Source organism: Littorina saxatilis, linkage group LG2, assembly GCF_037325665.1.
Source record: "Littorina saxatilis isolate snail1 linkage group LG2, US_GU_Lsax_2.0, whole genome shotgun sequence".
Taxonomy (NCBI): Eukaryota; Metazoa; Mollusca; class Gastropoda; order Littorinimorpha; family Littorinidae; genus Littorina; species Littorina saxatilis.
The window spans coordinates 28,263,628-28,278,949 of NC_090246.1; the positions used below are offsets into that span (position 1 = coordinate 28,263,628).

The window sequence follows — 15,322 nt, forward strand, 5'->3', positions numbered from 1 at the left end:
TTCAGGCAGCAGATTTTGTCACTGATTAATACCCCAAAAATTGAAACTCAATGTAAAATAAAGAAATGCACCATAAAAATATTTTTATTTTTTGGCTGTTTTTTTTTCCAGAAACCCCAGAAACCCCTCCCCCCCCCCCCCTCGTCCGCCCCTGCACGTGGCCCACTTAGAGAATAGATATGGGTACCTAGATTGTTGGTCGCCGAAAAATGTGTGTCGTGCTTTTAATGTTGTAGTATTTTAACAGCTTGAGGCACCAGAAGAAGGGGGAGGGGGGGTATCGCATCTAGGCAACAACAAAAAACGTTTGCATGAAACAATTTTAGATTCCTTCCTGTATAAAAAGCTAATGTTGTGAACCTGTGTGTGTGTATTTCCAGCAAAATGTGACAAAGGTTTCTACTCCCCTGATGATACACTGCCCTGCCTGGCATGTCCTGTCGGGAAATATAAGAATGCCACTGGTAACATGAACTGCACAGACTGTAGTGCTGGCCTCACTACAGACAGTGTGGCCAGTACAGAGGCCAGCCAGTGTTCTCTCAGTGAGTGTAGCATACGCAGCGCAGTAGAAACGCGAATAAACACATAATGAAAATGAGGTCTTTAAATAGATGTCTTAACATAGAAATCACAAAAAGTAGAAAGGGTTACAACATATTAGCGTTTAATTGACCAAGAATAAGAATAAGAGACTGCAGGTGAGTCTCTATATTTCTTGTAAGTATATTTGTATTGTTATCTTATTCAATTTATCAGACCCATTTTTGTTTTGTCCTGAACAAAACGTTCCACAAATGTAACCTTTCTTGGGTTTTTGTTATTCTTGATTTGAAACGTTTTGGATTTCTTAAAATGGGGATGTACCTGTGGTACTATATGATGTCCACAAAGGAAACAAGTGTAAATTGTTGCAACACTAAGGCATTAGTGAAACAATAAATTCGAATTACTTACAATGATTTTATTAGAAAAGCAGATTGATGAGCAGAAATAAATATAAAGGCCACCATAGACTTTTGATGAGTTTCAGGTAAAAAGCGTTTCCCAAAGGTTCACCAGATTTCAGACCAATTCTCGGTTGCAGCACCTATTTGCAGAGCTTTAGGAATGTATAAATTCTGTATGGGATTAAGACAATCATAACTGAGCAAACACATTTTGACAGACAGCTTACTGGCATCAGTCTTTTGCATTGCCTTCCGTGATTTAAGTATGTGAATGGTGCCCATTGTGCTTATGCTCATTGCTTCTATCGCTTCATGTTTCAGATATTTGCCCAGTGGGTCAATATAGGGACATGGTCAACCAATGTGTAAACTGTGCAGTGGGATTCTACCAAAATGAAACAGGACAGACAGAGTGCATGATGTGTCCTACTGGTTACACAACTGGTGGTACTGGTGCTGACAATCAAAACGATTGTAAAAGTAGGTTGAAGATGTCTTTTTGTTTGGATTACATGTATTTCAATGTGTTGAATAACCGTGTTTGAGCTTTTTTGTTACTTGTGTTTACAATTAGCCTGTAAACTCAGTCTTGCTTTCACCGGATTGTTGTGTGTGTGGTTTTAAATTTTTATTTTTTTTAGATATTCAGTTCTGGGGAATTGGATTTCTGTGCTTTTCAATGGATATTTTAAACACCTTGGCGTATTACTAAAGTGTTAGTTAAGATCTGTTGAAGTTAGGGTTAAGCTCGCCTCCTTTCATAGCCCCTCTTTACACGAAATATGAATACCAATCTATATGTGCTCATCAACCTGTGACACATCCGAAAGATGTCTCAGTGGTGGACATCCTTCCTTTCCATGAGAAATACTTCTGAACTTATAAGAGGCCAGGTTGCCTGTTTCGTGAAAAAATGAACACATTTGTTCAATGGAACCAGTGGTTGTTATTGAGATTTAAGGAAAATAAAGTTAACAGCCGAGGTGTAAGCTAGCGCTCGTGACATTGGACGTAAAATGTATGTACATCAAAAGTCGTGTTTGCAGTTGTGTGCTCAGCGGGCTTGTATCGGAACGACACAACCAACATGTGTGAGCAGTGCCCTGTGGGGCAGTACCAGGAAAGTGAGGGACAGACAGAATGCTCCATGTGTTCTGCCGACTATACCACGGCTGATGCTGGGTCCAACAGTAGCACAGACTGTTACGGTGAGTGTAAGCTTGGCATTGGAACTATGAGTGCATGATTTGCAAAACGGAATATTTTCATTGGAATTATAATTTTAAACAAGTCGCGTAAGGCGAAAATACAACATTTAGTCAAGTAGCTGTCGAACTCACAGAATGAAACTGAACGCAATGCAATGCAGCAAGACCGTAACTATACTCGTAGCATCGTCAGTCCACCGCTCATACTCCGTCACGGCGGAGGGCTGACCGTGCACCCAAAAGCGGACTCTACCAAATGGGTATTTTTTGAAAGCTTGGGACCTGCCAAACATAAAAATCGATGTTAACAAGAAATATTCAAGGGCGCACTTTCTCTTCTCAGTCAAAATTCAACTATACCCTGAAGAGTGATGCACGAGCATTTCAGACGCTTGCCTCTGAAAAAAGAAGTTCTCAGCCAAATTACGAACTCAAACTGGTACATTTTGCATATAAATGTGTTAGTTGGTATCTTTTGATTATCACAAAACAATTTTCGACTGCTTTGGCCGAGGATGCTGGTGACAGTATCATTATTATGAACCCTACCCTAAATCCAGGAAAGACTTCGTCCAAAATGTAGGTAAGTTTTCATTAAAAATAAATTCACACAAGACTAGTATTGTTGTTTGGCTTCAATGGATATATTTTCGTCAAGTATGATGTCTTTACATAATATCTGTATAATATGAATGGATTTGAACCATATACTATGTCATTATGACCTTCCAATCTTCCTAACCCCCAGCCCAGTAAAGCGTGCGAGACGTTTCCTGAACAAATGTCGCTTTGTGGTGCGAGTTCAGTGTGACATGATTAGTTTCCAGAACCCCATTTCTGACTTTCAAAGTTTATCTACATACATTTAGCAATGCACGAGCAAAATATGACAACTTAATGGTGCCGTTTGGTTTAATGCTATGGTAAAATTGCTAGTGATAGTGTTTACAGCTTGAAACAAAACATAACAGATGGGAATAGTCTTCCTCAATCTGGTTCAGAGCATAATGTATTTCTATTTTCAGAGGTAGCATTATTTCTGATAAGAGCTAGAGCCAATATAATGATGCTGAATATTTGAAAAATGAACTTTGTGACTCATCTGAGTAGCAAGAGAGCCTTCGTGATCGTCAGCGTAAGGCTGGCTGTCTTCAAGGCAATTCCTTGATGAACAACCACTGCGTTCGATTATTCGCCCGTTTCTTAAGCTAGAGCTTTGAGACTTTACACGCGTCTAGGGCTACATGAACGCTTTACAATACGTAAAATATAGTTGACTCTCGCGTTATTTAAAGGTCACAACAAGGTCATTACCAGGCAAAACCGAGGGAAAACCGAAGGAAAGTACTATTTTCTGCAACTGTTTGCAAGAAAAAGATTTCAAATTCAATTGTTTCTTGGGATTAACGCATCTCTAGACATGACAATATTCCGATTATCAGACATCAATTGTGGAGGTCACGACTAGGTCATTACCGGGTAAAAACGAGGGAAACCCGAGGGAAAATACAATTTTCTGCAATTTGTGTGTAAGTAAAAGCTTTCAAACTCCATCTTCTTCTGGTATTGGCGCATCTCTAGGCATGACAATCATCTGATTAACAGTCCTCAATTTTCAAGGTCACAACAAGGTTATTACCAGATAGAACCGAGAGAAAACCGAGGGAAAATACCATTTTCTATAACTTTTTTGTAAGTAAGAGCTTATAAACTCCATCTTCTTCTGGGATTAGCGCTGATTTCAATGACCCTGAAGTCCGAGGAAAGTTTTCTTGACCCATGCCTACTTTGAAGGTCATGACAAGGTCAAATTTACACGTTTTCTATTTGGGAATATCTTTTACGATCAAATAAAATACTTTCTGGACGTCAGCTATTTTCGAAGCTAAAGCTTAATTACAACTTTGCACACGTCTTGGGATTTATGAGACATAACGCAAATATTGTTGACTCTCGTAATATTTAAAGGTCACACAACAAGGTCATCACCAGGTAAAACCGAAGAAAAACCGAGGGAAAGTACCATTTTCTGCAACTGTTTGTAAGAATGAACTTTCAAATTCAATTGTTTCCTGGGATTAGCGCATCTCTAGACATGACAATCATCTGATTAACAGTCATGAATTGTGGAGGTCACGACAAGGTCATTACTGGGGAAAACCGAGGGAAAATACCATTTTCTGCAACTTGTGTGTAAGTAAATGCTTTCAAACTCCATCTTCTTCTGGTATTGGCGCATCTCTAGACATGACAATCATCTGATTAACAGTCCTAAATTTTCAAGGTCACAACAAGGTCATTACCAGATAAAACCGATGGAAAACCGAGGGAAAATACCATTTTCTGCAACTTTTTTGTAAGTAAGAGCTTATAAACTCCATCTTCTTCTAGGATTAGCGCTGATTTCAATGACCCTGAAGTCTTTGGAAAGTTTTCTTGACCCATGCAATGTTTGAAGGTCATGACAAGGATGGGATTTTACACACGTGTAGGGCATTATAAGACATGAAACAAATATTGTTGACTCTCGTAATATTTAAAGGTCACACAACAAGGTCATTACTGGGTAAAACGACGGAAAATATATCAACTTTATGACTCGTCTGAGTGCCAGGACAGCCGGTGTGATCCTCAGAGTCAGGCTTGCAGACCGCAAGGCTATCGGTAGATGAACACCTTAACATTGACTTTTTCTTCTCTCTCCCCTTCTCTTCTACCCCTATTACATCCAGCCCCGCCCACCCCCCTAGAGCCCCTGTGGGCGAAGGAAGATGTCATGAATCTGCCTCAACAGCTTTAGCTTAGAAAATAGCCGAACACAAATAGAAAACGTGTAAACTTGACCTTGTCATGACCTTCAAACTAGCATGGGCCAAGAAAACTTTCCTCGGACTTCAGGGTCATAGAAATCAGCGCTAATCCCAGAAGAAGATGGAGTTTATAAGCTCTTACTTACAAAAAAGTTATAGAAAATGGTATTTTTTCTCGGTTTTCTCTCGGTTCTATCTGGTAATGACCTGGTAGTGACCTTGAAAATTGAGGACTGTTAATCAGATGATTGTCATGCCTAGAGATGCGCCAATACCAGAAGAAGATGGAGTTTGAAAGCTTTTAATTTCACACAAGTTGCAGAAAATGGTATTTTCCCTCGGTTTTCCCTCGTTTTTGCCTGGTAATGACCTTGTCGTGACCTCCACAATTGATGTCTGATAATCGGAAGATTGTCATGTCTAGAGATGCGTTAATCCCCCCCAAAAAATTGAATTTGAAAGCTTTTTCTAACAAACAGTTGCAGAAAATGGTACTTTCCGTCGGTTTTCCCTCGTTTTTGCCTGGTAATGACCTTGTTGTGACCTTTAAATAACGCGAGAGTCAACTATATTGTATGTATTGTAAAGCGTTCATGTAGCCCTAGACGCGTGTAAAGTTTCAAAGCTCTAGCTTAAGAAACGGGCGAATAATCGAACGCAGTGTTAAGTTGTTCATCTAGGAATTGCCTTGAAGACAGCCAGCCTTACGCTGACGATCACGAAAGCTCTTCTGCTACTCAGATGAGTCACAAAGTTCATTTTTCAAATATTCAGCATCATTATTTTGGCTCTAGCTCTTATCAGAAATAATGCTACCTCTGAAAATAGAAATACATTATGCTCTGAACCAGATTGAGGAAGACTACTCCGCTCTGTTATGTTTTGTTTCAAGCTGTAAACACTATCACAAGAATTTTTACCATAGCATTAAACCAAAAGGCACCATTAAGTTGTCATATTTTGCTCGTGCATTGCTAAATGTATGTAGATAAACTTCGAAAGTCAGAAATGGGGTTCTGGAAACTAATCATGTCACACTGAACTCGCACCACAAAGCGACATTTGTTCAGGAAACGTCTCGCACGCTTTACTGGGCTGGGGGTTAGGAAGATTGGAAGGTCATAGTGACATAGTATATGGTTCAAATCCATTCATATTTTACAGATATTATGTAAAGACATCATATTTGACGAAAATATATCCATTGAAGCCAAACAACAATACTAGTCTTGTGTGAAATTATTTTTAATGAAAACTTACCTACATTTTGGACGACGTCTTTCCTGGATTTAGGGTAGGGTTCATAATAATGATACTGTCACCAGCATCCTCGGCCAAAGCAGTCGAAAATTGTTTTGTGATAATCAAAAGATACCAACTAACACATTTATATGTAAAACGTACCAGTTCGAGTTCGTAATTTGGCTGAGAACTTCTTTTTTCAGAGGCAAGCGTCCGAAATGCTTGTGCATCACTCTTCAGGGTATAGTTGAATTTTGACTGAAAAGAGAAAGTGCGCCCTTGAATATTTCTTGTTAACATCGATTGTTATGTTCGGCAGGCCCCAAGCTTTCAAAAAATACCCATTTGGTTGAGTCCGCTTTTGGGTGCACGGTCAGCCCTCCGCCGTGACGGAGTATCACGGCAAAGGCCGTGAAATTGACAAGAAGAGCGGGGTAGTAGTTGCGCTGAGAAGGATAGCACGCTTTTCTGTACCTCTCTTCGTTTTAACTTTCTGAGCGTGTTTTTAATCCAAACATATCATATCTATATGTTTTTGGAATCAGGAACCGACAAGGAATAAGATGAAAGTGTTTTTAAATTGATTTCGAAAATTTAATTTTGATAATAATTTTTATATATTTAATTTTCAGAGCTTGTTTTTAATCCAAATATAACATATTTCTATGTTTTTGGAATCAGCAAATGATACTAAGAGAATAAGATGAACGTAAATTTGGATCGTTTTATAAAAAAAAAATTGTTTTACAATTTTCTGATTTTTAATGACCAAATTCATTAATTAATTTTTAAGCCACCACGCTGAAATGCAATACCGAAGTCCGAGCTTCGTCGAAGAATACTTGACCAAAATTTCAACCAATTTGGTTGAAAAATGAGAGCGTGACAGTGCCGCCTCAACTTTCACGAAAAGCCGGATATGACGTCATCAAAGACATTTATTGAAAAAATGAAAAAAACGTATGGGGATTTCATACCCAGGAACTCTCATGTCAAATTTCATAAAGATCGGTCCAGTAGTTTAGTCTGAATCGCTCTACACACACACACAGACAGACACACACACACACACACACACACACACACACACACACACACACACACACACACACACACACACACACACACGCACGCACATACACCACGACCCTCGTCTCGATTCCCCCCTCTACGTTAAAACATTGACTAAATGTAAAAATATCATTCTCCTGCTTTTGCTTTTCCCTGGCCGAATAAAATTGTCGTCCTCAGCAGTGTATGCACTGTTGTTGCTTGAAAGAAGAACAGGCGACTGGTATTTTGAAACGTGCGTCAGATAAACATGCTTGTGAATATTCACAAGAATGATCCTAGTCAAGTGCCTCTGTGTGCGCTGTGCCCGTCTACAATATGCCCCTCTACAATATGCCCGTCTACAATGTACCCGTCTACAATGTGCCCGCCTGTTATGTGCAGTGATCTGTCCATCTGGTTCTGCTGCAACGGCCAGGGACAGTTGTGAGAAGTGTCCCCATGGCCAGTATCAATCAGCTGATAACGCCAACGCCTGCAAAGCTTGTGACAGCGGTTACACCACACTGGCGACAGGATCCACATCAGCGGAACAGTGCCAACGTGAGTCGACAACCTGTTAATTGGCTGTTGTACTATATACATTCATTTTCTAATTTAGCTAGCTTGTTTATAATAACAGTGTGCGTTGTTTACCATTGACCAATGTTTATCCCTCGTGTTGCTATTATCTTCTCTTGAGGCTTGTTCCGCCACGTGGACTTTTTTACAATCATTGCCGTCCATGCATAGATTTTAGTTATCGCTACAATAGTGCCCGTCCCCTCCCCCCCCCCCCCCCCCCCGGTCATGGTCATTTGAATTGCACTTCCTGTATTTGTATTTGTGTTTATTTTTTTGTTTTTGGTATCGTTTCTGGAATGTGTCTGGTTTGATTATTGCAAGAAAGCGGAGAGAGCGTGGAATCGTGTGTGTGTATCTGTGTGTGTGTGTCTGTGAGTGTATCTGTCTGTGTCTGTGTCTGTGTGTGTCTGTGTGCCTGTGTGTGTCTGTGTCTGTGTTTGTGCGCACATGCAAGAGTGTGTGCATGCGTGTGTGCATTTAATAGCTAAAGGTCAGCTGTGTACATTCTTTCTGGCAAGAAAAAAAAGTTTGCTGTCCTTGTTTCTTCTAGCCATCTGTACCAGTGGCCAGTTCCTAAACAAGACGTCCAGGATGTGCATGCCTTGCCCGTTGGGTACCTACAATGGTAAAGCCGGCACCAACACAACAGCTGAAATTGAATGTACCGCATGCCCAGAGGGTAATACCACAAGCACCACTGGAGCAGAGACGTTGAGTTCCTGCAGTATTCGTGAGTGTTCCTTTCCCTCTTTTTGCAGATTCTAAACCTTGCTGTGATCTTTTGGGAGTGTCATATCTTAATGGATCTATTTTGTCTTGTTTCAGTTTTTCATGTATATATTTGCAGTTACATAAACCTGATGTAACACATGACATGGTCAGGTTTCTGTGAATGAAGATTTACCGTTGTCAAAGAAAACTTATTGGGAGCAATGTAGAAGCTTACATGGCATCAAGTGAGAAGCTTTTGTGACAGCGCCCAAACGGAGGTGGATGAACTGAACAATCTAGAAGCTCGGATGGCAATTAGATAGAAGCTATGACTGCGTATCAAATTCAATGGAGATGCATATCCTTCGCGAAGTGAAAACTACTTTAAATACATTCCGTTGTCAATACCCCCACCCCCCTCCAAAGAAAATTATAAGTATGGAATGGTTTACAACTGCTGCAAAAGCATCGTCTCAGTTCCTATTCTTGGTGTTCCTGTGTGCAGCTGACTGCCTTGCGGGTTCCTTTAGGTCCTCTAATGGCGGATGTCAAGAGTGTGAAGTGGGAACCTACCAGCCGGAGAAAAGTCAGACGTCATGCATCTCTTGTGATAAGGGCAACACCACACTTCTCCCTGGCCGCGATGACAGCAAGTACTGTGTTCGTGAGTATCGCGCTCAATGCGTCTAAAACATTTCGCTTTAATGCTTTATGTTGCGTTTCACTTCTTTTGCAAAGAATGGGCATACAGGATACGGCTGTTTGCTGTTCTACCAGCAGGCATTATTGTTATTTTTCATTTATTATTCTGTTGTTTACTGTTTTGGTTTTTCAGTCTTATTCTACTTTTGTTCTTCATTGACCTGTTTCTGCCTTTCGATCTTGTTTGTTAATATGATGGTAACATCTGTGTTTCATACACCCTGTGGTCTCGTGGTCGTTGTTCAGATCACACATACAAACGCACACCCGCATGCACGTACACACACACACACACACACACATACACATACACGCACACACACACACATACACACGCACTGTGACACACACACACACACACACACACACACACACAGGCTCATACACACACATCTATACATACAAACACACATACATTCACACGTACGCACACACACACACACACATATACACACACACATACACACACACCCACACACACACATACACACACAAACACACGCACAAGCGCACACACGCACACATGCACGCACACGCTAGCATGCGCAAGCGCAAATTACAAAATGCAACAAAATGTCGTGATTTCCTGGTTATTGAGTATTAGGTCAAACTTCAAATGGCGCAACAGCTGACTTTTTGGATGGTTCATTGTTTTCCCTGTCTACATATTATGATTTCAAATACTTCTCAAGCTAAATGTTTATCATGTTCTGCATTCGCTATGAAGGCGAAAATATATCTATCTCTTTTAGTCCCCTTATTGACTGCCACATATACCCTCTTCTACCGATTATGCGAATTTTGTGTTTGTGAATACGTATTCATACTGTCGCCAGCCTTCTTCTGACATTTATATCAGCAAGTGAGCATGCTAAAAGACAGTAGTTGACGCTGTAAAACAAAACAAGTCGCGTAAGGCGAAAATACAACATTTAGTCAAGCTGTCGAACTCACAGAATGAAACTGAACGCACTGCAATTTTTCAGCAAGACCGTATACTCGTAGCATCGTCAGTCCACCGCTCGTGGCAAAGGCAGTGAAATTGACAAGAAGAGCGGGGTAGTAGTTGCGCTGAGAAGGATAGCACGCTTTTCTGTACCTCTCTTCGTTTTAACTTTCTGAGCGTGTTTTCAATCCAAGCATATCATATCTATATGTTTTTGGAATCAGGAACCGACAAGGAATAAGATGAAAGTGTTTTTAAATTGATTTCAAAAAAAATATTTTTGATCATAATTTTTATATTTTTAATTTTCAGAGCTTGTTTTTAATCCAAATATAACATATTTATATGTTTTTAGAATCAGGAAATGATGAAGAATAAGTTGAACGTAAATTTGGATCGTTTTATAAAAATATATTTTTTGTTACAATTTTCTGATTCTTAATGACCAAAATCATTAATTAATGTTTAAGCCACCAAGCTGAAATGCAATACCGAAGTCCGGGCTTCGTCGGAGATTACCTGACCAAAATTTCAACCAATTTGGTTGAAAAATGAGAGCGTGACAGTGCCGCCTCAACTTTCACGAAAAGCCGGATATGACGTCATCAAAGACATGTATCGAAAAATGAAAACAATCGTCCGGGGATATCATACCCAGGAACTCTCATGTCAAATTTCATAAAGATCGGTCCAGTAGCTTAGTCTGAATCGCTCTACACACACACACACACACACACATACACAGACTCACACACATACACCACGACCCTCGTCCCGATTCCCCCTCTATGTTCAAACATTTTGTCAAAACTTAACTAAATGTAAACAAGTCGCGTAAGGCGAAATTACTACATTTAGTCAAGCTGTGGAACTCACAGAATGAAACTGAACATAGTCCGCCGCTAGTGCAAAAGGCAGTGAAAGTGACGAGCCTGTTTGGCGCGGTAGCGGTTGCGCTGTGCTTCATAGCACGCTTTACTGTACCTCTCTTCGTTTTAACTTTCTGAGCGTGTTTCTAATCCAAACATATCATATCTATATGTTTTTGGAATCAGGAACCGACAAGAAATAAGATGAAATTGTTTTTTAATCGATTTCGGAAATTTGATTTTGATCATATTTTTTATATTTTTTTATTTTCAGAGCTTGTTTTTCATCCGAATATAACATTTATATGTTTTTGGAATCAGAACATGATAAAGAATAAGATGAACGTAAATTTGGATCGTTTTATAAAAAAAAATTTTTTTACAATTTTCAGATTTTTAATGACCAAAGTCATTAATAAATTTTTAAGCCACCAAGCTGAAATGCAATACCGAAGTCCGGCCTTCGTCGAAGATTGCTTGGCCAAAATTTCAATCAATTTGATTGAAAAATGAGGGTGTGACAGTGCCGCCTCAACTTTTACAAAAAGCCGGATATGACGTCATCAAAGACATTTATCGAAAAAAAGAAAAAAAAGTCCGGGGATATCATTCCCAGAAACTCTCAAGTCAAATTTCATAAAGATCGGTCCAGTAGTTTGGTCTGAATCGCTCTACACACACACGCACAGACAGACAGACAGACACACGCACACACACACATACACACACACATACACACACACATACACCACGACCCTCGTTTCGATTCCCCCTCGATGTTAAAATATTTAGTCTAAACTTGACTAAATATAAAAAGAAGATATAAGCAAGTCAGTGGGTATGAACTCGAATTGGAGACCTTGGATACAATTACGTCTCTCCATTTGCTGACCTGTGTTATGAGACCATGCTCTTACGTATAAGTGTGTGTATATGTGTGTGTTTGACTTCTTTTGTCTTATTTATCATGCATTGTCACTATTACAAGGAGTTGTAAATATTAGTCTTCTTGTTTTGTGGAAGTTGTTGTTGAAAGTAGAGTACTTTCAGCGGGCTGTCCTATTAGGCTACTATTGAACGGTTGGTTTACTTCAGATACAGATTCATGTCAGATTTGGACATTCAGAAAGACACACTTGCACATCTGTTGACATATGATCTTGTGTACACATCATGCAAGATTTGCGCCAAAGGACACCCAGCTTTAGTCAGTATCCAACTATTTCAGTCACCTGCCCCGATGGAAAGGCGTACATGCAGGCCAGCGGGACATGCGTGGAATGTAAAATTGGTTTTTACCGCAAGGCGTCACCAAATGACACAGACTGCATCAGGTGCCCTTCAGGTACAACTACAATCACGCCAGGAAAGGACATCTGCGTCGAAGAGGCACAAGGAACAGGTCAGTGTGTCCATCTCTTTGTATTTTACATTGGTATTCAGCGATGATAGGACACTCTTTGAGAGATAGCCAAAGGTGTTCCCACATTGAACAAAATGGTAGACAAAGATACTACAGACTTTCGAGATGTCTTCTCATCAGAGCGGCCTCACGTCGCAGGTACCACTGAAGTATGCCTAGGGATAGGATGAGTTCAAGTTAAGTTTATTTTGTAGATTTTATTTGGTTTGTTTGTCTGTTTGTTTGCTTAACGCCCAGCCGACCACGAAGGGCCATATCAGGGCGGTGCTGCTTTGACATATAACGTGCGCCACACACAAGACAGAAGTCGCAACACAGGCTTCATGTCTCACCCAGTCACATTATTCTGACACCGGACCAACCAGTCCTAGCACTAACCCCATAATGCCAGACGCCAGGCGGAGCAGCCACTAGATTGCCAATTTTAAAGTCTTAGGTATGACCCGGCCGGGGTTCGAACCCACGACCTCCCCGATCACGGGGCGGACGCCTTACCACTAGGCCAACCGTGCCGGTATTTCATTTGGTCACAAGCAGTACATTGTCAGAGTTTGCATTGATGGTAGGAAAATGGATATTGAAAGTTGGTTTGTCCATCTGCCAAACTTTCAATATGAGGAAGAGGGAGGGTGTATGGGGGTATGAATTGGACTTTTTTGTTTTGTACTCAGTAGGTCGCTGGTTCATCAATCTGTTGTTCAGGGTTTCTTAATGCATACGCTTGTATCACAGGGTTTGCAAATTAAGTTATCTCGTCCTATCTCACTTTTAGTTTTCTGGAAGATGTGTGTGCTAAGTTCATACACGGAAGCTATGGTTCTAATAGTTGTGATCTACTCGCACGAGTTACAACGTTTGGTTATATGTACACTGTACACACTGTTACAAGGGGTACTTGCCGGTCTCCCTAAAATGTTTATTTACAGAAGACCCAAACATTCTGTTGCTCATCCAACAGACCACCTTTTTATCTGTAATAGAATGACACTTCTGTGGCACAATTTACTCATCTGAGTATAATCAGTGAGACATAACAATTCGCAGTGCTTGGATACATTGGCGGCCGATTGTGGCTGGCCAACTCTCTGTGAGCAAGGAGTTTAACCTCAAGATTCCCTCGAAAGCGGCGTATGGCTGCCTGAATGGCGGGCCGGGGTACAACGGTCATAGAACGTAAAACCTCACTCGTGCAAAACATGAGTGAACGTGGGATGTTTGTGTGATAGAAAAATAACAATAATGTTATATATGGTAAACTCAAGGTGTGTTTGGAGAGAGAAAAAAATAAAATAAAGTGGGAAAATTATGACACAACTGCCGGAAGCGGAGATTGGACAAGCAAACGGAGATTAAGAAATTTAATGAATGATAACATTGATAATATTAATAATTATAATAAAAATGTTGATGATAATAGTTATAATAATAAGATCAAAAAACTGTTTACAGATAGGTATTTAATAATGATAGTTATTTAAAAATAAAATAAATTATAAACAATTAAAAGAGAGTAAAAGAGTATAAATTTAAGTTGTTCGATTTCTATTCAATAATGTTAAAAGAAAAAAGAAAATAATTGTAAGAACTTTTTTTTTTTTGACCTCAGTTGCATGCAAGGCTGCTTCAACCCATCTCTTTTGCCTCTTTCGTCTTTTTTTCTTTATTTATTTTTTCTTTCTTTTTGGGCGGTGAGCATATCCTTCTTCATTGGTCTTTTTTTTCAATGAAATTTTAATTTTGTTTTCTTTTACATTACAGGTTACATTTCCATTAAATTACTTTTTAATTCAACAACAATCTAACAAGGACAATGGGGATAAACCTTTCGTAGCGCAAGTTCTTGTTGAAATACAATTTCCAATGGAATATGCGATTTAGTTTTCTTAACTTTGCTAATGCACATTTTTGCTATCAATAAAACATGGTTAATTAACGCTGATTCCTGACATTTTTCGATTCCGAATAATACATCTGTAATAGACAATAAGAAAGCCAACAATGCCAACAATAAAAGAAAGTCAGACTGTTCAACATGTTTTCAATATTGAAAAATGTGTTAGTTTTGTTTTGTTAAATTAGGTGTTTAGGTTAAAGTTGTTGTCATTTTATGTTTAGCTTTTCCATTTTATGAATTTGAATACCTATTTATTTGTTAAGTATTGATTGATATATTTTTCGATTTACTTATCGATTAATTTATTTTATTTTGCACGATTTTGAAAAAGTGTTGATGTGTGAAGATATTTTTGTAAGGAACGTAAATTAAGGCACCTCCGTTTGTAAGCCCTAATATATCAGAAGAAAAGCTGATTCCCATTTAAAGATAAAGAAAAAGAAAATTAAAAAAAAACTTTGAAGTTCACAGTGGTGTTGAGTTTACATAAAACAAGTCGCGTGAGGCGAAAATACAACATTTAGTCAAGCTCAGTCGAACTCACAGAATGAAACTGAACGCAAAGAATTTTTTTCCGCAAGACCGTACACTCGTAGCATCGTCTGTCCACCGCTTGTGGCAAAGGCAGGGAAATTAACAATACAGAAAAGCGCGGTAGCGGTTGCGCTGAGGAGGAAAGCCCGCTTTTCTATATCTCTATTCTTTTTACCTCTCTGAACGTGTTTTTAATCCAAACATATCATATATATATGTTTTTGGAATCAGGAACGGACAAGAAATAAAAGAAATTGTTTTTAAATCGATTTCGGAAATTTAATTTTAATCATAATTTTTATATTTTTAATTTTCAGAGCTTGTTTTTAATCCGAATGTAACATGATTATATGTTTTTGGAATCACAAAATGATGCAAAATACGATAAACGTAATTTT

At 39.2% G+C, this 15,322-nt stretch overlaps 1 protein-coding gene across 3 annotated transcripts in view; it reads left to right on the forward strand.

Moving 5' to 3' along the window:
• The window catches only part of LOC138958662 (uncharacterized), a 131,492-nt gene that overhangs the window by 99,940 nt on the left and 16,230 nt on the right, over positions 1-15,322 (forward strand). For all 3 annotated transcript variants that reach the window (XM_070329888.1, XM_070329887.1, XM_070329886.1), the window contains exons 64-70: positions 381-545; positions 1,272-1,430; positions 1,997-2,158; positions 7,666-7,824; positions 8,396-8,575; positions 9,062-9,220; positions 12,302-12,475. In XM_070329888.1, coding sequence (XP_070185989.1) covers positions 381-545; positions 1,272-1,430; positions 1,997-2,158; positions 7,666-7,824; positions 8,396-8,575; positions 9,062-9,220; positions 12,302-12,475 — 1,158 coding nt within the window. The remainder of the gene's footprint in view (positions 1-380; positions 546-1,271; positions 1,431-1,996; positions 2,159-7,665; positions 7,825-8,395; positions 8,576-9,061; positions 9,221-12,301; positions 12,476-15,322) is intronic.